This window comes from Schistosoma haematobium, chromosome 2, assembly GCF_000699445.3.
Source record: "Schistosoma haematobium chromosome 2, whole genome shotgun sequence".
Lineage (NCBI taxonomy): Eukaryota > Metazoa > Platyhelminthes > Trematoda > Strigeidida > Schistosomatidae > Schistosoma > Schistosoma haematobium.
In genome coordinates, this window is record NC_067197.1 from 12,409,142 (window position 1) to 12,425,604 (window position 16,463).

General features: G+C 33.5%; 1 protein-coding gene across 1 annotated transcript in view; it reads left to right on the top strand.

Annotated features, from left to right (window-relative positions):
* MS3_00010750 (uncharacterized protein) overlaps positions 1-16,463 on the top strand; it is a gene marked incomplete at both ends in the record, with an annotated part of 122,452 nt that overhangs the window by 10,285 nt on the left and 95,704 nt on the right. Inside the window, 4 exons of the mRNA XM_051219145.1 lie at positions 4,318-4,413; positions 12,002-12,088; positions 13,548-13,640; positions 15,783-15,997. Coding sequence (XP_051067499.1) covers positions 4,318-4,413; positions 12,002-12,088; positions 13,548-13,640; positions 15,783-15,997 — 491 coding nt within the window. The remainder of the gene's footprint in view (positions 1-4,317; positions 4,414-12,001; positions 12,089-13,547; positions 13,641-15,782; positions 15,998-16,463) is intronic.

Sequence of the window (16,463 nt, forward strand, 5' to 3'; positions counted from 1 at the left end):
TTTGGTTTTGTGTAGAGTGATCCGGTGAAGTCCATGTGGTTTTGTGTATGCGTTTATGTGGGAATATGGTGCCGCCTATGACCAGCTTATTGAAGGCACATAGGTTTGCAAATCTCTCACCATTTTCGTTTCTTTCTCCCAGTCCGTGTCGTCCCATGATGTCTTCATATCCAGTGTTGTCCGTTCCAACCTTGGCGTTGAAATCTCCCATCAGAATGGTCAGGTCCTTTTTTGGGCACTTCTCGATGATTGACTGCAGCCTGTTGTAGAATTGATCTTTAGCGTCTTCATTGTAGTCGTTGGTAGGCGCATAGCATTGGATGATGTTCATTGAAATACCCTCTTTCTTTGTTTTGAAGGAGGCTTTGATGATCCTTGGTCCATGAGATTCCCATGCTATAAGCGCATTTTGTGCTTGTTTGGACAGCATCAATGCAACTCCTTGTGTATGTGGTGCATTTCCTTCTTCATGGCCGGAGTATAACAGGAGCTCTCCTGTAGTTAGTCGTTGTTGTCCAACTTGTGTCCAATGTGTTTCACTGATCCCAAGTACCTCTAGGTTGTATCTTCTCATTTCTGCAGCAATTCGGAAGGCTCTCCCGGTGTCCCACATTGTACGAACATTCCATGTACCTAAATAAATGGTTGCTCTGGTTGTCAGAAGGGGCATTGGCCTCGTAACTTCCGAAGGAATTCGGCTTTCATCATGAGGCGTCATAATTCTTCTAAATGAAGACCTTCTGACTTCCAGGGCAGAGTTTAAAAGGTTTGAATAATTTTTTCTGGTTAGCGTTTTTTTAGCGAGTTAGTTTTCTACGGGATGGGGACGCTAACCCCATGCCCAACCCTCCTCCTTTATCCGGGCTTGGGACCGGCAGTAGCCCCCAGAGGGACTCCAGGCGGAGTTCATTATAATGGTTATGATAACAATAATCGAAAAAGATACGTGAGAATAAAAGAGAATAAATAGATAAGGGATCGAGATTCTATGAAATAATGTTGAAATGATGTGATTAGTTGTGATAATTATAAATTGGGAATTAAAATATGATTAAAATGAACAATGAAGGTATTATTGTGATCAAATAAAGCTGAGGTCAAACAAACAGCATATTTTAAATACTCCGAAAACGTGAGAGTAAACATTGATGAGAAGGCTATCAGTGAAACGGTCACCAAGACGGTGGCAGGTGAAGCACGATTTCCGTTTATATATGTAAATTGGGACTGAGACGATTAAAGATAGAGGTCACTTCTGGGTGACGTGGAATTCTACCATTATTTTGTCTGTTTATCACTCGGAAGGCAGTATTAGATTTGCTGAATGATCGGCGTCTGATATATGTCTCCCTTTGGCACTAATAGATAGTTTGGAGCTATTCAATATCAATTTTCTCGTTATCATTACGTTTAAGGAATTTATTTTGTTTCGTGATGTAAGATGTTTGGAGATAGTTTGAAGAAACCCTGAACATAGGTTTCGTGTTATCTGGCACTCATCAACAAGGCGCACATGTGACATACGTGATATTGGTCATTACTCAGTATTTCACGCTTGTATTTAAATTCTAGATTTGAATAAGCCAAATTGAAACTTCTAACTAAATGATTTCCACAGGCCGCCTTGCGATGCGCACTGCTGAGGGGTCCCACACTAGGGCGAAACGTCTGTCCAGTGCTTCCAGGTTTTCCATGGTGGTCTAGCTTCAACTGATTGATGAATTGAACTATTAAAATATATAAATATTTACATTATTGTATCCTTTAGTTTAATGTTTTCTAACCATTCTTCTCAAGGCCTGAAGATCTTGAGTTCGGTCCAGGCGTGAGTACACTCCACGAGTGTCTTATACTAGAATGTAACAGCTGTCTAGTGCTTCTTAACTTTCATTAGTTTTCTAACTACGGTTAGTTTGACATCCAAAGAATGAAATCCAACGATCTTCACAAGCCCTTCTACAGCAAATTCGTACATTCATTAGTTACTAATTTTGAGCTATAATTCCCAGGATTCCATCAAGAAGCCGTGATTATTAGATTTTAGCCATGTTAGGTGTAGAACATTTCTCCAACAATGCTTGCTCAATTTCACGAATTGATCCAAGTTAGGAATGTAAACCATCGGATATCAAAATTGTTGATTTTATGGTTAAGCGAGGGCCCATGTCTTAGTTCTATATTAGAGCGAAACGACTGTTTAGTGTTTCTTAGTTTTCGGTGGTTTTCTAACTAAAGCCAGATTTAAAACTCACCAAACGAGGCTCACTAATAGATCTGCAAGGAGGGTGATTGAACTCTAATATTGTAAGCCTGCCTTTTGGCATTGTATTGTGAAATTGTGATGATAAACCTTTATTTTTTTTTTAGAAAAGTTTAATGTGTAGAGTTCATTTTAGTTAAACCAATGTATACGAGATAAACAAAATAATTAGTTGTACACGAAACATCTGAGTGTCTATTCACACAATATTAAATTCTATTAAAAAGGTACTTCAAATGATGTCATATGAATTGTACAATTTTTACTCAAATTATCATAAGGGGTTTTGTGGATATTATAGTAATTTAATAGTTGAGACCATTAGCCAGTTGATGCTAAACCACCATAGAAAACCTGGAAGCACTGGACGGCCGTTTCGTCCTACTGTGGGACTCCTCAGCAGTGCGTACTGCTCACTAGTGACTGATTTCAAGAGGTATTTCCTGGAGTTCTAGTGAGAGGCAGTGACCGGTGGAGTTCAACCGGGTCTGTTTTGAGATAGTAATTCACTGAAGACGATAGTGGACGTGTTGCTCGATTTCGTGGATTAGTTGAAGTTAGAAATTAACACCGTTGGATGTCGGCTCATTAGCCTGGAGGTTAGGCGTTCGCACGAGAGACCGATAGGTCCTGGGTTCGAGTCTCTCGAGGGTAGGATCATGGATGCGCATTGTTAAGGAGTCCCACAATAGGACGAAACCACCTTCTAGTGCTTCCAGGTTTTCCATGGTGGTCTAGCTTCGATGGACTCATGATCTCAACTGTTAAAATTAAAATAGCTGGATAAGTAATTATGTCTTACTGATTACTGTTCTTTACAAAAACACTGTATGGAATAATTACATAACTGAGATTATACAATCTACTTTTAATCAAGGTGACGAAAAACCAAACCGGTCACTATCTTTTGATTGATGATAATATATACTGATAATTTAGCGTGAGACATCTCATTTTTTACTGTTACTGTCTACACTGTTTCGATCACGTAATGATTAATGATTTAGTATCCTCCAAGTTTACGGATCACTTGGAAATAATTAAATTATTTCAAACATGAATTAAATCTTACTAAAATTATTTGAAGAAGATTTAGTAAAATTTGGGTGATCATCATTGTGAACTGAGATGAACTCACGAATCAGTGGTCTACAAGATTCTAGGATTCATGGTTGTGGATGCTCTCTGCTGAGGAGTTCCATATTATGACGGAACGACTGTCCTTTGCTTCCAGGTCTTCAATGATGATCTAACTAAGATCATTTCGTGATTTAAACTCTGGGAGTTCTACAATCTTCACAAATTCCCCCATACTAATAATAAAATGTTAACAATTAGAAACTATTAGGCAGGTGTATTAACTTAATGCCATGGATGCCTTATTAGTATTCACATCTATGGGATGACATATTCGCATGAACTGAGTTGGTAACGAAATCAAGGTTTTAAAATAGATATATTGTGTCTAGGCGTAGAATATAGGACTTATATTTTAATGACTCATCAGTCGGATATCCCTTGATTCTCAGTCTTGATGTTGATATTGATACTCGACTTTTCCTAATAATTATATAAAATCGAATATTACTAACTGTAATTGTCTTCATGGCATCTTATGAACCAACTGATACTTGGTGGAGTTTTGTTCTCTAAGCTACAAATCTTAACCATCTCAGATACCTCTTCTTTTGACATATAGGAGATACCAGAGATATTATGAAGTTTGTTACACTTATTTTTGAAAACATATAGACAAGAATAAATTGTATGCACTTAATTATTGATAATGTTCAGTGAAATAGTGCGCAATAAAGTTACTGAGTAAATCATGTTAAGTTATAATCACTGGTTAAGTCAATGTACCAGAATAAGAAATGTCAGTTGTCTCTAGTACCATTAAAATATTGATCTGAGTTGTGTATAAAATTGTGGCACCAAGTAGTATGTAATAGAAATCAGTATTATTGGGTAAAAGGTCTTCAGTATTTATCTTGCCTTATGTAAAACGTCTGAATATTTTATATTTTATGGAAATACATTTCTTTTAATTTATATAGCTTCCTGACCCAATTCATATCAATGATCTTTTCAAAGATATTGGTGATGGAACTACTCTTATCCATCTTCTTGAAGTATTATCAGGAGAAAAATTGGTATGTTTATATTATTATATGTATATTCAATAGGTATGACTTTGAAGTAAGTCAGAATAGTTTAGGGTTTTCTTTCTTACCCTAATTAACAAGTTTTATGTTTCTTTACACAACTCAAATCCTTCATTACATCAATATCGATCATTCTTTTGTTTATCTCTCAGATACTTTATTTCTCAGTGGATTCATCAATATATTTACTTTTGTTTTCTACGCAGAAAATCAGTTATTTAACATCTAGTTCAATTATAAATAAAAATAATATATTTTCCATATCTCAATGAGTAGAAAAATTTTCTGACGTTTCGTAACTCAGTGTAAACTACTTCTTAGAGAATAAATGAACAAACTAAATTAACCCGAGTTTAAATAGTACAAAGGAACAAAGTAAAAATATTTGGTGCGATCAGTCAATTGTGTATTCAATTGTATAATGTCTCTGAATGTGGGAATGAAAAATTAATTTATAACTTTGCTAGAAAATATCAGTATTTTTATAATTTGTGAATAAGTCTTCTTGATTATATACGTATATATGAAAGTATCTAGGATATATTTACTTCAGTGAATTTTAATCAACTGAACTAAACGATCACTTTATTTATACGGAGTAGTGACTAAGTGGTTATATAATCTAACTTGTCACTAGTAGTAAGTCATGGGTTCGAAACTCCACTTCAGTTAAGATACTAGCAGTTTCATTGAACCTTACATAAGTAATGGGATTCATGTTTAATTATTTGAACGCCTATAATTCATAAACAACTGATGTATACATCTATATTTATGACGATTGAGGTACTCAGTTCAACCTACAGTATTTTTTTTGGTCCTTTTCTCTGTAACTAATTTATCATTGATAAGAAAACACTGGCGGTAATATGCTCAATATAGAGGCACGCATGATTTCTATATTAAAGAGCTAGTCATAACAATTTTGACTTGATCAAACTTTTAACTTTCTAGTTTAAAGTCGAGTACTTCAAACAAAGTTGATGTAATACAACTCAAGTAACCATAATTTGTTATCTGCAAAAAATTCCCATTTCTGTTCATTTAATTATTATTTCAATATTATTTTCTACAGTCAAACACTTAAAACAACTGAATGATACAAAAACGTATGTCACCAATTATGCAAATCACTGTTTTTTTTCTAAATCCCCTATTTACAATTAATAATCATTTTAGTATTATCCTTAATGACCGTAACTATTTATTCATCCAAACAGTGTTTACGCATTATTAAACACTGTGATAATTATATGAGAATGGGATAACAACTAAGTAAGAGATAGCAAGTGTTGTTTTTTTTCCTTTCAAAATTTGTAAACTGTTTTATTTCTCTTTGGTCCCCACCCCCGTCACTCTTCACCGCAATTGATTTCTCAATTTATTCTAACTAACCAATAACAATGTTAATTGTGTTAACATATTATACAAATAATAAATTATATTTTGATTTACCCGCCTACATTTTATTCATTTTTTTAAAAACAATTATGCATCGGTTTCATTTCATAATGGAAATTGTACGTTAGATGTATGCTCAATGAATTTATTTAATTGTGATTTTTATTTTATCAAATTTTTTTTAAGTGAAATACCCTGCTGACATCATCATCATCATTAACTTTATCTGAACAATGACCAGATTTGCATTACGGTAATGCTATCTCTCTCTCTCTCTCTTTCTACCTCAATTACAACTGCATTATATGCGTGTTGCTTATTTTTTCTCGAGGAAAAAACTAATCAATATTGAATGATGTTATTTGCTTTGATTGAATATAGAAATGTACATCTATCTTTCTACTCAACCAACTACCGTTTATCCTTTGATTGTACATATGCTCAAATATATGTAATGGTGTGTTGTTATTTAATAATTGGCTTTATTATTACTATTTTTTTTGGAAGAAAATAATTCATTACATTTATTTATTGATTGATCAGTAATGAATTTGTGTTGTTGTTGTTGTTACCTTAGGTAACGCCCTGTTCTGCATTTCTTCTGCTAAATGACTCATAAAAATTACTTCTTTTTTTCAGATCAGTTTTATGTATTACTGTTTGTTAATATGGGTATATGCATATATTACGCTACAATTAATGTTCTGTTATGATTGTTACAATTATTATGATGGTATAAATATATTATAAGTTAATTTTAAATATGTAAAATGCTAATGAATATTCTAAAATATTTTGTTTATTCTCCACGAAATGTATTTTTTTCTCTGTAGTAAAATTTGAGTAAATTTTACAATTCACCTACCATTTACGGATTTATGTGTAGTGAATGAGAACTTAATTGAAGTAAACCAATTTGTCGTTTAGTGCAAAATTACAAAGTATGTTAGTAAAATATGAAAGCCAACCATTCACTACTTCATTTGAACATCTTACATCATTTATCTCATATAGACTTCATCGTTCCTTCATTCCTATTGTTAGTACAACTACTCACTGTTTACGTTCCTGTTGTCTTGTCTTTAATTCGATCTTCCCAATTTTCTGTTTCGAGGCCTTCCAGTTGTGATTAGTGTTACTTACTACTTATATTTGTAAACATAAGTGGCGTACTTGGTTTTAAGCTTTACTGTTTATGCAAAGACTAATGATGGTATCAGTTTTTCCAACACAACAAGTAACGATGGGTCAGATTTTGAAATTATGGCATACTAGTTGAACGTCGTGTATTTTAACTATTATGCCACTGTTCCACAAAATTCAGATAGGAACCTTATTGAATTCGTTTAGAGAAATTAGTGATTTCAATTAAATTCCCAATGATAGAAACGGTTAGTCGTTTAATTTGTGTTTATTGTTACAGCAAACATTTCTACGAAGATCTAGCTTATCCTTAAGACTGTCTACTGATTGAACTAGTATTATTACATGATCTGATCTTAATTTCAAGTTGTCAATCACTTTATGAAAAAAAAGACAGGACCCTAACTACGGTTTATTTGGACATAGGTTTGCAACCTTCTTGTGATAGCTTTAGAGATAATCAGTTTAATAGGATACAAAAATTAATCCACTAATTGGCACCTGTTATTGTTTTAGGTAAGCAGGCAAATTCTAGTTGCCTTAATTGTTCTTCACAGGAGAATTTTGAATCGTCTAGTCACTAATTCAGTACTTACTATTTGGAAATAATTAATCTTATCAGCATTTTTATGCAATGATGGTCTTGTTCCCTAGACATAATAATTAAATAATCTCTCACGTAGGTGGTTGTGTAAAGTCACCATCTTCTCGATGCGAAAGCATTCGAATTAGCTATGAAACCAACTGCAATGCAGTATAATATCATTTTTATGTTATTGTTTATATATACCCCTAAGTTTATTTGTTCTAGAACCTATGCCAGTTGTATCCTATCTATGATGTGCTGTTGATGATGACTACCGTGGTAAATGTTAAATTAGTGCATTATTAATGCCGATAATTTTAAATTACCAGTTTTTTTAACGAACTGGTTATTTCAGCGTTAGATTGGAGGCAATCGAAATGAAACCCTTCATTCTAGATTTCATGTTAACCAGTACTCATTAGCATGATGTATATACCTACAGTATTAAGGAAATTAGTTTTGCATACGAGACTCGAACTCACACCCCCTAGTGCCACAATCAGGGATGGCACTACTGACCTATTCAAGCCACAACTGACGTCTTAAGAGATTAAATTATTTACATCAAGGGATAACTGATTAGTAACTAAAGTTCTGTTTGTCTAGATTTTAATACTAATCGAATTCTAACGATCAAGTGTCAATTGTAATTAGTTTTTAGGTTTCATCAGTGTCATTGCGTGTATCTCTTTAAATTTTTACTTCTTTTTTTAATTTGAACCACTGATCAATACTATGCTGTTTGTGTGATATCCATCATAAATGTTAATGTTACTTTAAGATTTGATTGCAACCCCCAAATGCCCTGGTACGGCCGAGGGTGGGGATAGTCCGATCTTCTCAAAGTGCTCTCACATGGCCACGCGTATACAGTCACTGCCAGGGAAGTCCTACTCACTGCTTTCTCGTGACGCGAGTGTTTATGAAGTTGAGAGGACGAAAAGCGCTTTAACCGGGTTAGTGGATATGGAGGATTCACATAGTGGAGTTGGAAAATCCTGATTCCAAGCCAATGGTGCAGATAGGCTCCAGTATCCTTAGGGAGCAAATGGTGTATGAGCATATTGTTGGTCACCGGCTTCCGTAGGACTGCATTTCATAAAGTTGCTTCACCGCTTTGTGGATCAGACCTCTGAGTCAAAGGCTCGAGGAGTGGCTCCTAAGAAAACCACATACTTCAGTTTTGGGTGCCGGGGTAGTATCACAGCCCTCACACAAATCGAATGACGAAGTGTGGTGCCTCCTTGTACCAATCTTTATATGTTTAAATAAATAAGCTTTAAGGTTGACTAAATCATATGAACTCAGACACTGAAATTTCGATTGCGTAATTAGGAATAAATATAACAGTCATAACAACGTCTGGTGACACAGTATGGTGTTGGGATCGGTGAAGAAGCAATTTGAAATACAAAATAGTTTATTATGTATGTGTGACACATATGAGTATGTCTATCTGCACTCACTACTCAACATATTCTACCCGTAATACAAGTTTTTTATACACTCATTAGCGAGGTTCATGTCCATTATATTATCTTCATATTTTGTTGCGTTTCATTCATTTTTGTTCAAGTCTTTTGAGATTTACTCTGTGATAAAACTCTTTTCTCATCATCTGCTAGATACTTGAATATTGATAAGATATTTGTGGTAAATTTTATAGTTGTTGCCTTATCAGTTATTTTCTTTGTATCATATGATTTTCATCAATATTTTGTATGTCATTATACCATGATGTTTCCGGTTTAATTAGAATATTATCAGAAAGGGGTTTTATGGATATTGTAGTAATTTAATAGTTGAATTTATGAGTCGATTAAAACACTGTTGGGTACCGGCTCAGTGGTCTAGAGGTTAAACGAAGATCCTGAGTTCGAACCCCGCATGCGGGGTCGTGGATGCGCACTTCTGAGGAGTTGGTACTAAGACAAAACGGCCACCCAAAGCTTCCAGGTTTTCCATGGTGGTCTAGCTTTAATCGACTCATGAATTCAACTAATAAAATATTGTTAGTAATTGTTATTTATTTTTGGCATTTTGCTTTTCGTTTCCGCATACAACTACTTCCAATTCAGAATTATAGAATTGCAGTGACGTCATAAGTTTAGTTGAGGAAGAGGGAGAGGTTACTTTATTGTACACTTATTTTTGTTGTTTGTTGACGAAATGCATGTTGAAAAGTAGTCATTTTACTATGTTGAAATCAGGGTGGTTTGGTTTATATTATTCCCATTTATACTTGTTTTTCATTTTCTTGATTTCTTCATTTTTCTCAACCGGACTGATTTTAAGTGCAGCAACTTGGAGGAATACACAGACATTCATGTCAGATTATACGTTGACTATGATTGATTAACTAGCTGACTGTGAAGATTTGGAATTTATTATGTTAGGAAACATGTAACTTACTCACTCGTGCGATGCTAGCAGATTTATTGTACAATAATGTCAAAGCTATGTAGATAGGTAATCATGATGACCTACTTATTCAGTTGAGCTATTGTGTACACTTTGAATGATTTATCAACTCAATTGAACCTTGGGATAATATAAGGTTATGTATGAAGTTATAATACCAAATACTGAATTAATATACTTACTATGTGTGTAAATTTATTAGTAGACGGACTAATCTCAATATGTTTATATGGACAGTGGCCTTGGTCTAAATGAATAATCTAATTACTCACTATAGCTTGACAATAGTTACGTTAAACTTACTACACAACTATGAAGTATCATGTTGTGTAACCTGTTTACTCGATCAATCATAAAAACAGTTAAAAGGAGCTTTAGACTGTCTATGAAATTACAATTATTGATTTTTATGTAATTATTAACACAAGCGCGTTAACCGAAAATCGGATAAAGGTAAAATAAATGGGAATAGAGATGGTAGTGTTAAGAACGAGAACACTGGTGGTAAAATGTGCAAACCATACCTTCAATTCTTTATTTTAAAAATGTCTATTAATTATCTCAAACTTTATTGTTCCTTCATTTCCATACCAATTATTCTGCGTTCCCGTTTTCTTCTATTTGATCTTCTCAACCTTATGCTGTCAGGCATTCTATTTCTGACTGGCGTTATATGCTATTTATATCGATATATGTGGCACACATCACAGTAGCAGTAAGTGATAACTGAAATAAAATATAAAAGGTGAATTAAATAAATTAACATAGAGGAGAAGTGTGTAAAGCATTAAAATGTTGAATATTTACAGTAACCTAAATAATGGATACAGCTTTTATTTAAACTTATTATCATTATGTTATTGTTTGCTGTGCAGTTTTGCCTTACCCTGCTAACACCAAGTCTACTAACAACGCTATAGTGTTCGTTATTGCATCGGAAGTTCACAGAAATTCTCATGTCCTCAAACCTTCAATAGCATAAAATAGAAGATCAGATAAGTGGCCAAGACTACTCTTATTATTTAGGCCTTTAAATAAAATACAAACCCACAACGTACTACAAATAATAAATCACAATAGTTACATGACTTGATCATATTTTTATACTAATCTGAGTAATAAATTTATGTCTAAATGACTTGTAATATATGAACGGTAAAAGACAACAACAATTAATTTGTCAAAACACAGCTTAAAATTAGAATTATTTGCTGAATAATCAATAAAACAATACGAAATCCAACTCATTTACAATCGACCTATCGCTCATTAGTGATCGGATTCTATCAATCAAGTCTCAATGTGACCTCAAGTCTATGGGAGAGTTATGGTGTCCTGCTAGTTAAAAAACGACTTTCAACCAAGTCGGTCCGGGTTCAAACTTCGTTTGGCCTACTTTGATTTGGGTATCCGATTAGTATCACAAAACTGTATCTAACTAAAGTTTAGATCATAGTCAAATACACAGGCCTGTACCTAATAAATTATTTACATCGTTCATATATTTCTTATTATGACTTTTGCCACGTGACAAAATCGCCAATCAGAATACCGAATTCTATGACCTTGCTCCTGTGCTCAAACCAATGACACGTCAACCAGTACTAGCAGTCTTGCATCAAATATGAATCTTTCTCTGTATAGTAGCTTCTCTCCTAACCCATCCGGTTCATTCCAGAACACATATCAGCCTCCTCTATATGACTCCTATATTTAAGATATACTTGGTTTATATACAAGCAAATCAGACAGGATCACATCATAAAATATAAAAAATCATTATATAAGATCGAGCAAAAAGTGATTGTGAGTATGAGAGACTGTAAGTAACAGATTGGGAATAACTTAAGAATATTAAATCATGTAATAGTAGTCAATAGGTCAAATGAAAGCATATAATCAAAGGTATATATATATATATATATATATATATATATATATATATATATATATATATAATTTATTCATTTTATCATTTTATTCTATATGATGCATTTTGTTATTGTTGTTGTCTTGTTCATTTAGCAAATTGAAAATCCTCGTATTCTACAAAGAGCTCATAAACTTAGCAATGTTCGTAATGCTTTAGATTATTTAGAAAAAACATGTAAAGTAAGTTTGTGAAGTTTATCGTTTTTTTTTCGTTTGTTTGTTTGTGAATCGTATGTTACCTTAGATTAATTTATCTGATTGTTAGAATATTGTATTTCATATTAAAGTATGTCTAAATTAATTAAGTGAGAATTTATCCTGACATTGATTAGGGAATTATTGATCCCACTTAGAGTGTTGTTATGTATATATGTATAGTGGATGAACACTCAAATGGGGTAAACCAGTTTATTGTCTAGTGCAAAGTCATAGTATCTTCCAGTGTTTATATAATATAATTAATTATTGAAGTGATTAGTTTATGATGGGTAATACTGGGACGAGTAAAAAGTAAATCACTCAGTATAGACTTTTTATGCTAAAATGACTGACTCATAAAATATAACAGTACCAGGCTTGTTTTGATAGTCAATTGGCTTCATTTCCGCGATACAGTCGAATAAAATGGTCTTGCGAACCAGCGATGCGTATTTATAGCATTTCCAAATTGACAAATTAAAAAGAAAACGATCGACTTTCAAACTACATTCGGAAAACTGACTGAATTTGTTACTACACTTTAGTCTTTTTTCTAGCTAACTTATGAGTAGATCAAAAAGAAGGTTAAAGATATCCAAAATAAAGATAATATTATAGTGAACGAACATTCAGGTGGGGAAGACCAATTTATTGTTTAATAGAAAATTCCAGAATGTCTTCACAAAATACGAAAACCATCCATTAAATACTTCATTTGCACATCTCCCATCAACAGTTTCTTACTTTATCATCCCTTTCTTCCTGTTTTTATTACGATTACACTCTATCTACATTACTGTTGTCTTCAACTCGATCTTCTCAATTTTCTATTGCGAGACATTCCAGTTATGATTGGTGTTAAATACTACTTATATTTGTCAACATAACTAGCGTTCACCACATATATCTGTATAAACATTCTAGTTAGAAGCCGTGAGCAATGGAGTTCAATCCGTGTTGGGTAGAGATAGGAATCTACCTCAGACAATGGATGAGGGGTTACGCAAGATCATCAATCGATTGCTGTTAGACACTAACACCGTTGGATGCCAGCTCAGTAAAGTAGAGGTTAAGCATTCGTGCGCGAGACCAAAGGTCTTGTGTTCGAATCCCGTGTGCGGGATCGTGAATACGCACTGCTGAGCAGTCTCATACTAGTACGAAACGACCGTCCAGTGCATCCTGGTTTTCAGCAGTGGTGTTGGTGTAGCTTAGATTGACTCATGAATTCAACTAATAAGTTTAAAACAATAATTTTATTCTCGAAATGTTTAGCATGTAGGTCAAATTAAATTTACAGTTGTATGAAAGTCACTGAGTGATTTATTAAAATTTATTATAAAGTTTCTAAATGCACTTAACTTACTATCTGAAGTAATTTATCAATAAGCAAAAAAATGTTTATTTGTTTGTTTTTCTTTTAAATATTTGTTCATTATAGATAAAACTTGTAAATATCAATCCCGCAGATGTGGTCGACGGAAAACCAGCAATTGTTTTAGGTCTTATATGGTCGATCATATTATTTTATCAAGTAAGCTAAATGAACTATTTCTGATATCATATAACATGAAAATAATCACAGTTACCACACTAATTTACAATTGTGGCTAGGTTAGTATTCAAAAGAAGCAATGTTTCAAAGAAATAAGGTTGTATTATTTGGAAAAATCCGATTCATAAATTACTTTTTAACTGAACGATTACTCACAAAGATGTGGACGATGTTGAAATATTTAATAAGGGCAAAATGCATAATCCGTGACGATAACATTTTAGAGTAAGACATGGTGTATGAACCTATTGTTGGTCACCAGCTACCATGGGACTTCATCTCCTGACGTCTCTACACTGCTTTGTTGATTAGACCTCTGGTTCAAAGGCTGGAGGAGTGGCCCCTAGGAAAACCACTTGCTTCGGCCTGGACACCTGGGCAGTATCACATCCAGCACATAAATCAAGTGACCTGTGTGACATATATGTGTTCGGTGGCCCCATGTACCAGTCAGTCAGTCAGCTACAACGTAGGACCACGCACATATGTGCATCGGTCCAGGTTGCCATACCGCATCAGCACAACAAGATCAACACCGGATTCATAGCAGTGGTTAGGTCAAAGGTAGTAATATGTAGGAGAAAGATTGCATATAGAGATATAGTACAAGAAGAAAAAATTGGTTCGTAGAAAGAAAGATATGAAGCGATTTTAATCTCTTAGTTTAAGGGAAGACAGGGAGTGTATACACCGACGCCATTGTGATCGATTCTGAGCCATGTCACCAAGAGTCTCTAACCGTTGGTTACGATAGTCACGCGGACCCCAACCAAGTAGTCTGCATCTACCAACATGGCCCCGTGTACCAATGTTTATGTGTTCAAATTAATAAATATATAGGGGCAAAACACTGCTACTAGTATATATATATGGAGCGTAACAGTCATCCGTCTTATATTTAAGGAATTGTCTTTAGTAAATAATATAGGGAGGAAATGACACAACAACAATGTCATGAGCGTTTAGGAATGATTTATTATGACAAAACACCATATTATTTAAAGTTTACATCAGTACTTCTGGGTATGAATTTGAATTCAGGGATATCTGTGCATATGCGTGTATGTTGACGATTATAACACTGATAGTTAACAAAAAATACGTGGTAAATTGTACTGAATTTTATCGGTAACAGGTTGTCATGGCAACCATTTTCAAACTTATATATATATTTATGTATACATATGGATTATGTTCTGTCGCAAAAGGAAATTGATAAAAGCTTTTTATAAATAATTGTTTTCTATATATCATATTAGCATAATCTCTTTACAGATCATAGATAAAGAATTGCGTCTGTATAGTTAGTGTATGTTGTACAAACAAGTTATTTATTTAATAAATAACTTGTACACTGCCCAACAGGATATATATGAGTTAAGCAAAACAAAATACAGTCAGTCAGGAATTAAAAAGAAAACACGTGAAAACTCACTTCAAGTTGATTAAATATGTCCATGTTTTGTTTTTCTTTTTCATTCATTACCTTGCTGAAATGACCAGAATCACTTCCGGCTTTTAGTTTAAACAAACTGTGTACATGTTGTCTATTTTTTTCAGCAACAAATGGACAAAATATTTAGTGAATTAGTTTTGTAAAAAATCAGTAGTATCTTCACTATAAAAAGGCATCAATTATTATCAATAAAAATTATGGATTACAGTATTATAAACTTATCCCATGTAATGTCAATAATCGTTTTACGTATAGATTCATTGAATTAATTATTGGGTTATCATATTAATTGCTTCTTTAGAGAAATGAAATGTTGTAGTGAGACTATGATTTATCGACGAATCAATCAGATTTAGGATAACAGGTCTTGTATTTTGGCTCGAAATTCATTCATCCATTTGGTTAAATAGCGTTTTAGCATTTTAATTGATGTCAGTTCGTGATGGAAATCCTAAATCTAATTCCTAACCCTAACCATCAACTGCAAATCATAATCCTTACTAACACAGGTTTATAAACCTCGTTTAGCCCTGGTAAGTAAGTGGACATTCCTAAGGCCAATTTAGCGTCGCTCGAAGATCGGCCGTAAATTATAGTCTCACCAATGCTGTTTATCAATTAAAATCAGAAATTATTTTTAAAATCAGTTTTTCAACGTTTACTAGATTCAAGGTCATCAGAAAGTATTAAAAGATGCATTGAAATCTCGTCGTAAAAGTCTCTCGAAATCAATCGATTCTGATGCCACTGGAAATGTTAGTAGCAAATCTGAAGAGACTAGTTTATCTGAACAAGTGGATAGTACAAAAAGTGTAACCGGTTCCAGGACTCGACAAGCTTTATTAACTTGGGTTGAACAGTCTTTTCGTTCCCATAAATCGTAAGTTATTATCAGTAATAATAATGAATTGATGTATTTGTTTTTGGTTTTAAGTTCTCCTAAATTTGTCTCTTAACTATGATTTCTACATTTTTTCAAATATTCACGTGTTTGTAAGTTATAGCATTTTGTAGTGAGATCATACATTTGAAAGGTACAGATTAACGTATTAGGATTCAGGTCACATTGTTTGTGCTAATTCAAGTAATACTTCCTATCGCCTATCCAGGTTAAATTGGAAGGACAGGGATGTGAACTGACAATTAACTAGTTGAAAACCTAGTTCTTTAATCATATGAACAATTGTATGTTTGTAAAATGCATGAGTATGACTGAATCATAGTGATGTTATGACGGATAATAAATATACCTACTTTTAAGGCCTCAGATGTATCAGTTTGTAAATAACCTATGAAATCTGTATCCCCAAATTATTTATTATTAAAATGAAGTTTAATCATGTTCG